The sequence below is a fragment of the Papio anubis genome, chromosome 6, assembly GCF_008728515.1.
Source record: "Papio anubis isolate 15944 chromosome 6, Panubis1.0, whole genome shotgun sequence".
Classification (NCBI taxonomy): Eukaryota; Metazoa; Chordata; class Mammalia; order Primates; family Cercopithecidae; genus Papio; species Papio anubis.
This window is the reverse complement of record NC_044981.1, coordinates 36,548,133-36,563,128: the sequence shown is the minus strand read 5'-3', so window position 1 is coordinate 36,563,128 and position 14,996 is coordinate 36,548,133. Positions and strand designations below refer to the sequence as shown.

Sequence of the window (14,996 nt, the reverse complement as noted above, 5' to 3'; positions counted from 1 at the left end):
CCTTGGCCCATCACTACAATGCGCCAGACAATAAGAACAGCATGCTTGGAGGGACGGCGGGCAGCTGTGGGGTCAGCACAAGGGGCTCAGTCGTAAAGAACTGTCAGAGGGATCTTCAGTCAAGTCTCGATGCTCACTCAAGGCCTTTAATACCCGTCACGTCTCAGTGCCACACAGCTTGGAGAGGGCACCGCCGTCACTGCCATAAGCTCAGTTGACAGGGTACAGGTTTTATTATTTCCTCCCTTTTCGAGAATCTGTTCCAAAGGTTCATGCCTGACTTCCAGCCCTGCTCCCAAAGGCTGTAAATACATATGCTTCCCATGTACCTTTTCCACTCCTCATCACCACAGGCTCTGCTGCCTTTCTTAGGCTCTGCTGCCTTTCTTAGGCTCTGCTTTTTTTTAATTGTAATTGAAAAGAATTATCAAAGTTATACATGGACATAGTTTTGAGAATGAAGTAAAACCACAAGACTTTTAACAAAGAGCAGCAGTCCTCTGCTTCATCCTTCCCTACCCTGAGTCCCATTCTCCAAAAGCAACTGCTTTTCTTTTTCCTCTTTTAAAAAATAATTTTGAAAAAAAAACCATATATTCCAAAAAATATATTTAATGTGATTTACAAATCTAAAACTGTAGACTGAAATGTTTCCCTCCTACCTTTCCTTCAGAGATAGTTGATGCATGAACAAGTATATATATTCTCCCCATTTACTTTGTTTTTCCTCCAAGGTCTCAGTGTAATTTTATTTTATTTTAAATGTTTGTTTGTTTGTTTGTTTGTTTTTGAGACAGGGCTCGCTCAGTCGCCCAGGCTGGAATGCAGCAGTGCAGTCACGGCTCACTGCAGCCTTGATCCCCCAGGCTCAGGTGATCCTCCCACCTCAGCCTTCCAAGCAGCTGAGACTACAGGCATGTGCCACCACACCTACCTAATTTTTTATTTTTTGTAGAGCCAGGGTCTCACTATATGCCCCAGGCTGATCTCTTGAACTCCTGGGCTCCAGCAATCCTCCCGCCTTGGTCTCCCAAAGTGCTGGGATTACAGGCATGAACTGCTGCACCCAGCCTCAGTGTAATTTTAGAACTCATATCAACTTTGGGTTCAGTTAATACATGCCATTACATCATTGACCCCATTTTCTTTTAATACAGATTTTTCTGTACCTGGGAGATCTCTTGCATTTCCTCCCTCTCCCCATCCCCCACCCCCCAGCTTATAGTCCTTCATTATAAGGATAAGGATCTACCATAATTTACTTAGCCAGTCCCCAGTGATGAGCATTTAGGTTGTTCTCTTGCTGTTCAAATGATGCTGCAGTGTAATCCCTATTCCTTCTTCTTCCCTATGCTGCAAACACATCATATATTAAAGTAGTATAAGGGAATTGCTAGCTCTAGGGGTATGTGCATTTAACACTTTGCTAGTTGAGGGTATGTCAACTTGTGCTTCCTCTGGCAATGTGTCAGAGTGCCTGTGTCATCCCACCTTGTCCAATATAACACATGATCAGACTTTTAGATTTTGAGGTAAACATATTCATCTCTTTTAGACTTTTTTTTTGGCTGTATCTTCATATTCTAAACTATAGGCTTATTCTGCTATTTCCTAATTACATTACTAGAGTTATCTATTGTGTTCCTATTTTGAAAGATAAGGATATAAGGATTTAGTTTCATTGCCCTCCCCCCTTGCAAGAACACACATGCTCCTGTCTGCTCCATCCTCTTGTTTAGTTAAATCACAATTTTTCTTTGTATCAGATTTCTTGTTGGCATTAGGATGACTATGTAACTATTGTCCAGAGCCAAGCCATGTAGTGTACTACAATCACCTTTTAAAAATCATTTGTTTTTCCTAGAGTTAAAAAGTGGCCAGGTGCGGTGGCTCACGCCTGTAATCCCAGCACTTTGGGAGGCTGAGGCAGGTGGATCACGAGGTCAGGAGTTCAAGACCAACCTGGCCAAGATGGTGAAACCCCATCTCTACTAAAAATACAAAAATTAGCCGGACATGGTGGCAAGCGCCTGTAATCCCAGCTACTTGGGAGGCTGAGGCAGAGAATTGCTTGAACCCAGGAGGCGGGTTCAGGCCTCCCAAGCTGGGAGGCAAGGTTGCAGTGAGCCAAGATCGTGCCACTGTACTCTAGCCTGGCAACAGAGCAAGGCTCCGTCTCAAAAAAAAAAAAAAATTGCTTAGTTTTCTGTATCGTTCATTAATTTTCTGTGTACGATCACTGATTCTTCCCCCTAACTTTTGTAGAGCAACACAAATTCTCATAACCTGGCCTAACACATCTGGTCAATTAGTTTCTTTGTCTCCCTTGAGATGTTCCCATGAGCTGCTCACCTTCCCTCTCCAGTCTGGACTAGTTGTTCTGTGGGCCTGTTTTACGGCTCTCATCCTGGGACCTCCCACCCCATTATCTTAGGAATTCCTTTTGCCTTTATTCCATGTCACATTCTCTGTTTTGTGGATCCCATAACTTTCTTTTTTTTCTTTGCTTTTTTTTTTTTTTTTGAGACAGAATCCTGCTCTGTCACTCAGGCTGGAGTGCAGTGGCACAGTGTTGGCTCACTGCAATCTCCGCCTCTTAGGTTCAAGCAATTCTTATGCCTCAGCCTCCTGAGTAGCTGGTAGTACAGGTGCGCACCACCATGCCTGGTTAATTTTTGTATTTTTAGTAGAGAAGGGGTTTTGCCATGTTGGCCAGGCTGGTCTTGAACTCCTGGCCTCAAGCAATAGTATCCCATAACTTTCTTTATCTTAAGTTAGTCCTTTGTTTTGGTGGAACACACTTTCTGGTAGTTTCTTGTGAATGCATAGGAGGTGAAGTTTTTATTATTATTATTATTTTTTCTTCACATAAATACAGAGAGGTTGCAGGTGAATTTTTTTTATGCCTGAATGAAAATTTCCTTATTCTGCTCTCATACTTGATTTACTTTGTCTGGGAATAGTCCTGTGGCTGGGAATGGTCCCATGGCTGGGAACTAATTTTTCCCTCAGCATTTGGAAGGAAGTGATCTATTATCTTCTGACCCCCAATGTTGCTTTTGAAAAATTCATGTGACCCTGATTCCCAGGTCTTTGGGATGACCTGCTTTTTTCCCCTCCAGAACTTTTAAGATCTTCTAAAGTTTCTTAATAATATACTTTGGTGTGGATCTTTTCTCATTTCCTGTAATGGCTACTTAGTGGGGTCTTTAACTTGGAAACTTATGTCCTTCATATCTGGGAAAATTTGTTGTGTGACTTTGGCAATTTCCTAGCTCATATTTTCTCTGGAACATCATATTTCTTACTGGAACATCTAATTAGATGGTGGAACTCCTCGTTTGATTCTTTTATTCTCTTATACTTTCTCTTCTATTTTTTTATCTTTGTAATTTGATTTGACATTCTGGGAAATTTCCTCAACTTAACTTTCTAACCCATTTGTTGAATTGTTTTATGTCATTCCTAGTTTTAATTTACAAGAGCACTTTCTTGTTCACTAAATGTTCCTTTTTCATATCATTTTATTTATTCTTATTTCAAAGAGGTAATAATGCTTCCTTTTATCTTTCTGAGGATCATTTAGGTTTTTTTTTTTTTTCCTGAAGCTTTATTCTGCTTACTGAACTGTATCCATGTCCTCTGAGTTATTATTTTTCTCTATTTGCTGTTGGTCATCTTTCATGTTACAGTCTTTTTTTAAACATTTTAAACAGCTTTGTTGAGATATAGTTCATATACCGTACAATTCACTCATTGAAAGTATACAATTGCATGGCTTTAGTATATTGACAGAGTTTGCATCCATCACCACAATCAATTTTTGAACTTTTTCATTACTCCAAAAAGAAACCACATACCCTATAGCCATCACCTCCCAATCCCCCCATTTAATTCCCCAGCTCTAGGCAACCACTGATCTACTTTCTGTCTCAATATTCTATACATTTCCTGTAAGTGGAATCATACAATACATGATCCTTTGTGATTGGCTTCTTTCACGTAGCAGGTTCATCAGTATGATATTAATAGCATGTATCAAAATCTTATTGCTGAACAGTATTCCAGTGTATGGATATGCTACATTTTATCTATCCATTCATCAGTTGATGGACATTTGGGTTGTTTCCACTTTTTATTATGAACAATGCTGCTGTGAAGATTCATGAACAAGTTTTTGTGTGGACATGTGTTTTCATTTTTCTTGGGTATATATCTAGAAGCAGAATTTCTGGATCGTATCACACCTCTCTGTTTAACCATTTGAGGAACTGCCAGGTTGTTTTCCAAAGTGGCCACACCGTTGGACATTCCCACGAGCAGTGTATAGGGGTTCCAGTTTCTTCACATTTTCATCAACACTTGTTATTATCTTTTTTTAATTTTTTCTTTTATTGATACATAGTGTTTTGCATATTTGTGGGCTACATGTGAATGTGTTTTACATGCATAGAATGTGTAATGATCAAGTCAGGTTATTTGCGGTATTCATCATCTTGAGTATTTATCATTTCTATGTGTTGGTAGCATTTCGAGTCCTTTTAGCTACCTTGAAATATACAATATATTGTTGCTAACTATAGTCACCCTAGTCTAATGGAACATTAGAACTTACTTCTTCTATCTAACTGTAAATTCCTACCCATTCACCCCCCTTTCTTCATGTCCCCCTCCCACCCTCATACCCTTCCTACCCTTTGGTATCTATCATTCTGTTCTCTATCTTCACATGATCAAGTTTTTTAGCTCCTACATATGAGAGAAAACATGTGGGATTTGTCTTTCTGGGCCTGAATTATATCGCTTAACATAATGACCTTCAGTTTCATCCGTGTTGCTGCAAATGACATGATTTCATTGTTTTTATGGCCAAATAGTATTGCATTATGTAAATATACCACATTTTCTTTACCCTTCTGTCCATTGATGGACACTTAGGTTGATTCCATATCTCTACTGTTGTGAATAGTGCCACATTAACCTGTGAGTGCAGGTATCCCTTTGGAATACTGATTTCTTTTTTTGTTTTGGGTAGATATCCAGAAGTGAAAATGTTGGATCATTTGGTAGATGGCATGTTTCCAGAAATTTATCCATTTCCTGTAGTTGTACTTTTAGATTTTTAAAAATTTATTTCTCACCTTGAAAAATAGTAGTAGTTTTTTTGAGAAATCTTCACTCTATACTGTTTTCCATGGTGTCTGTACTAATTTACATTCTCACCAACAGTATATAAGAGTTCCTTTTTCTCTTCATTCTTACGAACATCTGTTATTTTTTGTCTTTAATAATAGCATTCTAACTAGGGTAAGATGATATCTCATTGTGGTTTTGATTTACATTTTCCCAATGCTAAGTGATATTGAGCATTTTTTCATATACCTCTTGGCTATTTGTATGTCTTCTTTTGAGAAGTGTCTATTCATGTCCTTTGCCCACTTTTTAATGAGGTTTTTTTTTTTTGTACATTCTGGATATTAGTCCCTTGTTGGGTGAATAGTTTGTGGATATTTTCTCCCATTCAACAGATTACCTTATCACTCTATCGATTATTTACTTTGCTGTGCATAAATTTTTAAATTTAATACAGTCCCATTTGGCTAGACCAATATCCTGAACTGATTTCCCTATGTTTTCTTCTATTATTTTTATACTTTCAGATCTTACATTTAAGTCCTTAATCAATCTTGAGTTGATTTTTGTAGATGATGAGAGATAGGGGTCCAGTTTGTGTATGGATATCCAATTTTCCCAGCACCATTTATTGAAGAGGGTATCCTTTCCCTGGTGTAAGTTCTTGGTTCCTTTGTCAAGTATCAGTTGGCTGTAAATATGTGGATTTATTTCTGGATGTTCTAGTATACTCTGTTGGTCTTTATGTCTGTTTTTATACTCATACCATCTGTTTTCATTACTATAGCCTTGTACTGTATTTTGAAGTCAGGTAGTGTGATGCCTCTAGCTTTGGTCTTTTTTCTTAGGATTGCTTTAGCTGTACTGGCTCTTTTTTGGTTCTACATGAATTTTAGGATTTTTTTTTTTCCATTTCTGTAAAAAATGACATTTTGGGGCTGGGTGCAGTGGTTCACATGTGTAATCCCAGCACTTTGGGAGGCCGAGGCAGTTCATGAGGTCAAGAGATAGAGACCATCCTGGCCAACATGATGAAACCCCATCTCTACTAAAAATACAAAAAAATTAGCTGGGTGTGGTACCACATGCCCATAGTCCCAGCTACTTGGGAGGCTGAGACAGGAGAATCGCTTGAACCTGGGGGCCAGAGGTTGCAGTGAGCCGAGATCGTGCCACTACACTCCAGCCTGGCAACGGAGCGAGATTCCATCTCAAAAAAAAAAAAAAAAAAAAAAGACATTTTTGGATTTTTGGTATTTTTGATGGGGATTGTATTGAATCTGTATGTTGTTTGGGCAGTACAGTCATTTTAATGATATTAATTATTCTAATCCGTGATCGTGAGATGAGTTGCCATTTGTTTGTATTCTCTTCAGTTTCTTTCATCAGTATTTTGTAGTTTTCCTTGTAGAGATTTTCCACCTCCTTGGTTAAATTTGTTCCTAGGAAGTTTTTCCATGGCAGCTATTATAAATGGGATTACCTTCTTGACATCTTTCTTGGCTATTTCATTATTGGTGTATAAAATGCTACTGAATTTTGTATGATGGCTTTGTATCCTGCAACTTTACTGAATTTGCTTATCAACTCTTAAGAGTTTTTTGGTGGAATCCTTTGGTCTTTCTGAATATAAGATGTCATCTGCAAAGAGGGAGAATTTGACATCCTCTTTTCCAATTTGGATGCCTTTTGTTTCTTTATCTTGCTTGATTGCCCTGCCTATGACTTCTAGTACTATGTTGAATAGGAGTGGTGAGAGTGGGCATCCATGTCTTATTCCAGTTCTTACAGAAAAGAATTTCAACTTTTCCCCATTCAGTACGATGTTAGCTATGGGTTTGTCATAGATGGCTTTTATTATTTTGAGGTATATTCCTTATATGGCTGGTTTGTTGGGACTTCTTACTATGAAGGGATGTTGAATTTTATTAAATGCTTTTTCTGTGTCTATTGAAATGATCATATGGTTTTTGTCCTCGATTTTGTTGATCTAATGCATCACGTTTATCGATTTGTGTCTGTTAAACTATCCTTGCATCCCTGGATTAGATCCCACTTGATCATGGTGTATTATCTTTTTGATGTTCTGTTGAATTTGGTTTGCTAGTATTTTATTGAAAAGTTTTGTGTCTGTGGTGTCTGTGTTCATCAAGGATATTGGCCTATAGTTTTCTTTTGTTGTTTTGTTCTTATCAGGTTTCGGTGGCAGGGTAATGCTGGTATTGCAGAATGAGTTAGGGAATATTCCCTCCTCTTCAGTTTTGGGATTTTTTTTTTTTTTTTCATTTTTACTTTTTTTTTTTTAGAGACAGGGTCTTGCTCTGTCACTCAGGCTGGCATGTCGTGGCACAATCATAGCTCACTGTAATCTCAAACTGCCAGACTCAAGCAATTCTCCTGCCTCAGCCTCCCAAGTAGCTGGTATTACAGGCATGCGCCACCCAATTTTTTAGAATAGTTTGAAGCGGATTGGTATTAGTTCCCTTCATATGTTTGGTAGAATTTGTCAGTGAATCCTCAGGTCCTGAGCTTTTCTTTGTTGGGAGACTTTTTCTTACGGATTCCATTTCACTACTCATTATTGATCTGTTCAGGTTTTCTATTTCTTCCTGATTCAATCTTGATAGGTTGCATGTTTCTAGGAATTTATCCATTTCTTCTAGGTTTTCTAGTTTGTTAGCATATAGTTGTTCAGAATAGTGTCTGATGATCTTTTGTATTTCGGTGGCATCAGTTGTAATGTTTCCTTTTTCACTTGTAATTTTGTTAATTTGGGTCTTCTCTCTTCTTGGTGAGTCTAGCTAGCAGTTTATCAATTTTGTTTATCTTTTCTAAGAACCAATTTTCCATTTCATTGATCCTTTGTATTTTTATTTAGTCTCTATTTCATTTAGTTCTGCTCTGATCTTTATTATTTCTTTCCTCCTGCTAATATAGGAGTTTGATTTGTTCTTCCTTTTATAGTTTCTTGAGGTACATTTTTATATTGTTTATTTGAAACCTTTCTACTTTTGGATATATGTTGGGGTCCGCGTATTTCCTAAACAAAGGAATGAACACACAAAACAACACAAGACAAGACAAACATGGCGGCTGCCTTGAATGGCGCGCTCTGCTTTATTTTATACAGTCGTTTGTGGAATGTTACCAAGTCACAAGACACATTGTTGTTTTTCTGACCTTTCCCTGACTTTCTGGATTTTCAAGATGTTTACACATAAACAAGCCCCCAGGATCTGCTGTTAGCAGCTGGCTCCTTAGTCCTCCCTGTAAACAGGGAAGGATCGCCCTGCTTCGTTTGCCAGAGCAGGACTTATGGGGAACGCCCTGCTTCGTTTGCAAGAGCAGGACTTATCGGGAACACCCTGTTTGTGAGCACGTAGTCCTCTACATTTCCCCTTTTCCTTATTTACAAGTTTGAATTTCTTTTAAAACCGTCATTACATGTTGGGCTCGCTGGGATTCGGTGTTTGCCCTTTGGTACCGTCTCCAGCAGACTGTGAAAATGACAAAGGCAAGAACAACAATCAATACCATTACTAGAAACAGAGGTCAGCAAAGTTTTTACAGGGCTCATAGAGTTCAAAGACGTCAAACTTTGTGCAATACCAGTCATCAAATCTGCACCAGTCAGCAACGGTAACTGATTGCAAAATATTTCAGAAATGTTCTGTGTTAATTCTTGTATTTCTAGGGAAAGATTATTATGACCAATTAAAAGTCTCTTTATCTCAGTCCAGTTATGTACAGTGCTATTAAAAGGAACAGGAGTAATACAAAATTGGGTAGTGTTCCAATCACATTTCAACAAAGCTCGGGTATTTAACACTGTTAGCTGATCTCCCAACCAAGAAACCACTTGCTCCAGATTATCCACTCGTTCAGTCAAATGAGCATCTATGTCTCGTTGCTGCCGCCACAACAAATGTGATTGTTCATGCCATTGTTGCACAAATTCTGCATTTTGTATACTCTGGTGTAGAGCTAATCCAGCAACAGCGGCAGTGGAAGCAATTGCTACAAGTCCTATCACCGCGGTCACGACGATTCCAACCATTTTCCGACTGCGGTGGACAAGATCTTGCATAACCTTGTAAATCTGAGTAACCCCAGCAGATTCACTCCAAGTACGTGTTAAGTTTACAGGTAGCCAGGTTTCTTTTCTGGCTCTTAGTATATATAAATCGGAATGAGACTCATTCCAATTATTATTCCACCAAGTAGTATTTATACAACTTAAGAATGTACAATTGTTTGTACAGTTAACTACCCCTGTATTATTATCCCATTTAAAAATTCCTGTCAACAACAAGTAAGGCTTTCTTACATATGCAATAACATATCTAGAACTATTTCGATGCAAAGATATATGGAAAGGGTTAGCAATATTAGTAAGATTTAAGGACATGTTTCCCGTGAAAGTGAACATTGGTTTACCAGCAGCTAGCAACTTCCAAATATGACCTTGTATTTGTGAGGTATTAGCCAAATGTGGCATAGGGGGTGATAGACCACCATCATGCCAAATAATAGTTTCATTGCCATCTGCAGAAATGCTGTGATTACCTTATGCCAACGCAGGTTGACATGGCTGAATTTAGTCTGAAAATCTCCATGTACACTCCAATCTGTAACAAGGTATTTACGACTCTTCCCTTTTACTTCTAACAACAATCGTGGCCCACTACTTCTACATCTAGTCCACTCTAGTTGGGAAACACCTCCGGACACATCAGGGATAGGGCATAAAGATAATGTACTTGGCAGAGTTTCATCAAGTACTGCAGTATGATTATACTTAAAACTTTGAGCCACAATAATCATAGTAAAGGCAGAGATATGACTATGGTTATAGCGAACAGCCTAAGCCTCATGAGAAAGATGCAGACAATGCGGACTACCCCCAAGACATATAGGTAACCCTTCAACCCCGAATTGATATGAACTATTTACTGTGCCAGTGTCTAATTCAGGATCCTGGTTTAAAAAAGGCGATGGCATCCAAGCAGTATCATTAGTAAATACTGGGACTTCTCTGTCTCCCCAGGCCACACCTTGATATAAGGGTGGAAAAGGAATATAAGCCCAGTATGTAAATTCTCCAGCTGTTACCTGACAATTTACTATGGCCAGCATAGCCAGGAATAAAGTCAGTGGGGTTTTGGGCTGCCCAGCTTGTTGAACAGCCCCTTCAGCTTTTTAACCTTTTCAGTTGTCCCCATGTCGGGGGCTCCGCACGTTGAGTTCCGAAGGTGAATGTTCTCTGAGCGCTCAGATTTAGCTCCTGGAATTCCTTCAGGAACTCTTCGGATCGGCTCCTCTTCGCCATGGCACTGTTTCAACCGTCGAGATGGAAACCACTCGTCTCCGGCACCTGTACGGACAAGAGCATAGCCTCGGCCCCATTGTAAAACTTTTCCTTTTAAATATTTCCCTTGTAATGAAGGATAATACACCCACAGATTACTGTTTTGTGGCTTTTCTAAAGGCTGTTGAAAATGTTTCACCACTGCAGACTGCTATAATTGGCGCCAATGGCTGAGAAAATTTAAAGTAAAAAGGGCTTTCAGAATTTGATGTTTTGGGGAATCTCGCCCATCTCCCCCTTTTAGTTTTAAAAGTTGTAATTTTAAGGTAGCATTGGCTCTTTCAATAATTGCTTGACCTTGACTGTTAAATGGAATACCAGTGGAATGATGAGTATGGTATAAAGAGAGGAAGGCAGCCAATTTGCAAGAGCAATAAGCAGGGGCATTATCAGTTTTTAATTCAGCAGGGACTCCCACAACTGCAAAGCAAGTAAGTAAATGAGTAATAACAGAGTCAGCCTTTTCAGAGGGTAATGGCGTAGCCCACTGGAAATGTAACCACGTATCAATAGTATGATGAACATATTTTAAACGACCAAAGGAAGGAACATAGTTACATCCATTTGCCAAATGTGATTTTGTTGAGTGCCTCGAGGATTAATACCTGGACTTTAAAAAGGTGCAATAATAGGAGCACAAGATGGGCAGACTCTGACAATAGCCCGGGCTTGACAGCGTGTTATAGAAAATCACCGTTGTAATCCTAAACTATTAGTATGATGTAGTTGGTGCTCATCCTGAGCCCGTTGGACACTGCCAATAAGTAAAGAATCAATCTGACTATTGCCAAAAGATAAAGGTCCTGGCACAGCTGAATGAGAACGAATATGAGTGATAAAAAAGGGGGGCAGTGCGGGAAGTAAGAGTTACAAATAATAAAGAAAATAATTTTTGTAAAGGAGTTTGAGGAAATAATGGTAAAGAAATCTGAGAAATATATTTAGTTACATATACAGCATATTGGGAATCACTAACTATATTACAAGGGGTTTGAGGCCAGTCTTGTAGAACCATAAGAATGGCAAAAAGTTCTCCTTGTTGTACTGATTCAAATGGATAGTGAGAAATTTTTGAATTGTCTGAAGTCCAGTATCCAGCCTTTCCATTGCTTGAAGCATCAGTAAAAAAGGTGGGACCTTTAACTGGAGTGTAAGAGATAGGATTATATGGCAGTAAAGAATATTGTTGCAGAAAAGCAAATAATTTATTACTAGGATAATGCTGAGAAAAAGAACCAGTATACTCAGCGCAAGCCACTTGTCAACCCTTATGAATTTCCAACAGAGATTAGATAATCGGGTAATAATTTTTATAGGGTCAGCACCAAGCAACTGACGAGCTCGATGTTGTCCTTTAATAATTAATTCAGCCAATTTATCAATATATGGGTGAATTTTCTTAATGGCTTTATTAGCCAGAAACAGCCACTCCAGAATATTATTATCTTGGTGTAAAACGGCCATTGGCGAATGGGGAGTATGAAAAAGAGACAACGAAAGTGGAAGATTGGGTGCAATATAATCAAGGTGAGCTTCACTAATTTTTTTTTTTTTTACAAATGACAATTCTTCTTCTGCTACAGGGGATAAAGTCCCCATAGGTTGAATATAAGTATTTACAGCTCTAAGATCAGTTAATAAGTGCCATTTTCCCTTTTTTTTTTTTTTTGACAAGACAAACACAGGGGAATTCCATGCAGAAGTACTTGGTTCAATATGCCCCTCGGCCAATTGTTCCTTAACTAAATTCTTTAAAGCCTTAAGTTTTTCTTTAGATAATGGCCACTGTTCCACCCAAAGAGGAGTTGTAGTTCTCCACTTTAATTGTAAAGCTTGAGGCTTGTGGACAGTGGCTAAGAGTTTAAAGGATTGTAGCCCATTTTGAACATCATACTTTTGGCAGCTGAAGAAATATGAGGAATGCTTAAAAAGGCACCAAATTGTTGTAAAAAATTACGGCCCCAAAGGTTAATATTAATGGGAACAATATAAAAAGAACACTTTTCCTTGTTGTCCTTCAGGTCCTACACAGCTCAGGGGCTCAACACTTTGGTAGACTATAGAAGCAGTACCTAGGCCGGATAGAGTAACCGATACTTGTTTCTTTTTCCAATGATCAGGCCATTGAGCCAAACATATAATAGATACATCTGCTCCTGTGTCGACTAATCCCTCAAAAAGTATCCCATTAATTTGCAATGAACATAAAGGTTTTTGATCAGAAACTAAAGTTTCCCAGAAAACAGTTTTCCCAGTACTACCGAAACCTCCTTGATGAGACACATCTCTAGATAAGAAAGGAAAAAAAGGCAATAAAAGCAATTGTGCAATACGTTCCCCTGCCTCTAGGTGCATAAATTGTGAGACTTGTACCATAATAAGGATTTCATCAGTAAAATCAGGATCAATAATTCCTGGGACCACCATTAACCCCCGCATAGTGCTGCTGCTTCGACCTAGTAAAAGTCCTACATGTCCCTTTGGCAAAGGACCACACACTCCAGTAGCCAACTTATATATTCCTCCATTAGGAGATAAAGTATAAGGTTGGACAATAGCTAGGTCAGCAGCGGCACTCTGCTTAGTGGCAGCATAAAGCTGAGAAACTGGGGTAGGGTAAGATGTCTTTAAGGAGGACTCGAGGTCATTCCTTGATGTTGTAAGCCACTGCTCACTGGGTACTGGGGTAGGCCTGCATTGTAGTTGTTGGGGCCTCAAGCCTGCGGGCCCCAGTTCCTGTTTCCCAAGAGGGGCGACAATACATTCCCACTTTTATCAGTTTTTGAATGGCATTCATTGGTCCAGGGTCAACCCTTGCCACATCGTTTACACATATCAGATGGTAACCTTTTTTTCTTTTAGAGCAGAAGAGCCTAATTTTTTCCAGCATTCCTTTTTAAAATGACCGGGTTTCCCACATTGATAGCATATACCTTGTTTAGAATGGCCTTTTAAAGCCTTAGAAAGTTCCCCAGCAAACAATTGAGTATTGTAAATAGCTCCTCCAACACCTGCACAAGCCCGAATGTATTCAGCTAAATCAGCTCCACTAGCCTTTAGAGAACGCAGCAATTTTTGGCACTTGGGATTAGCACTCTCAAAAGCCAGGGTATCCAAAAGAATTTTAGCAGCAGAGCCTGAACCTACAGTCTTTAATACAGCATCTTGAAGATGAGCTACAAAATCTGGATACGGCTCAGTGGCTCCTTGTAGGATCTTTACAAAAGATAAAGAAGTTTTACCCGCTATTTTAACCTTAGTCCACGCTTTTATAAACAGCTTTAATCTGAGTGAGAGCAATATCATCTAGGCCTGCCTGAGCATTAAGAGTGGTGTATTGTCCTGAACCTGTAAGCTGCTCTTCAGTAGGTCCTGGGGGATTTTGGGTAGCATTTTTTCTAGCTTGTACTCTTGCTTCCTCCCACCACCAACTTTTTAATTGAAGCCATTGCGAACAATCAAGGACAGCCTGTCCCAACGTTTCCCAGTCAATAGGAATCATCATATGTTCTAAAGAGAAGGAATCGAGAAGGCCAAGAACAAACGGTGACTGAGGTCCATAATTAGCATTTCTTTCAAAAATTTAAATTGTAGGGCTGTAAAAGTCACATTTTGGCCACCGTTTGGGAACTGAGCATTGGGGCCGAAAGCAGCCCATGTTATTGGGAATAAATCTAATTCCTCGAAATCATCCTTTTCCTTCGAGTCCTTCTTTTCTCCTACAGGAGGAAGAGGCACAGAGAAAACCTGACCTGACATAGGCAAAGAGGTTGGAGGTGGAGGCAAAGGGAAATCCTTTTCCACAAGAGCAGAAGGGAAGGTAACAGGGAAGGCTCGTGGCGGAGAGATAGGAGAAACAGGAGCAGCGGTATCTTGCAATTTTAACAACTGTCGTAACATCTCTAAAATGTGCTGCAAATCAGAATTTCCTTTAGGTGAAGGAGGCATTAGCTCTTTTTCCAATTCCTTGTCCTCAACAACCGGGGCATAAATATGTTCCTCTCTAGGATCATTCCTCTCTAAAGCTTCAGATGCCTCACCTCCTGTGGCAGTATCGCCATGCTCCGAGTCAGTTTCAAGTAACTCTAATGCCTGAGTAATGGAACTACACAAAGTCCACAAAGTCAGAGGCACCGTTTGCCCTCGCTGATGAGCTCCACGCAGGACTTTAACCACTTGTAACCATTCCTTTCGATTTAACTGCACTTTGGTTTGATATTGAAACCAATAACAATGTTGTTCAACATGGGCAAACAATCGCTTCAAAGTCTTTTCTTTTACTTCTACTCCTATAGACATCAACAGTCCCTGGAGTAACCACAAATATTCAGAGGCCAGAGAGGTGGAATTCCCCATAATTTTCCCGTGGGTCCCTCTTTCTTTATTTACCTGGCCGGGGTGTTCCCGCTCCGGTTCCTTGCTCTTGTGGAGCCACGGACCCTGCTCGCTGCGCCAGATGTTGGGGTCCGCGTGTTTCCTAAACAAAGGACTGAAC

The 14,996-nt window shown here is 39.5% G+C and overlaps 1 protein-coding gene and 1 non-coding gene across 6 annotated transcripts in view; one reads left to right on the top strand and one right to left on the bottom strand.

Moving 5' to 3' along the window:
- BTBD9 (BTB domain containing 9) overlaps positions 1-14,996 on the top strand; it is a 480,044-nt gene that overhangs the window by 438,235 nt on the left and 26,813 nt on the right. Inside the window, exon 10 of one of the 5 annotated variants that reach the window (XM_031667677.1) lies at positions 9,116-9,382. The exons of the other annotated variants lie outside the window; for them this stretch is intronic. Coding sequence (XP_031523537.1) covers positions 9,116-9,230 — 115 coding nt within the window. The 3' untranslated portion in view covers positions 9,231-9,382. Of the gene's footprint in view, positions 1-9,115; positions 9,383-14,996 lie in introns of those variants that run through there. 5 annotated transcript variants of the gene reach the window in all.
- Positions 1,067-1,138, bottom strand: LOC116275568. The gene has a single exon (XR_004184685.1). It is a non-coding gene; the product is annotated as a small nucleolar RNA SNORD45 (small nucleolar RNA).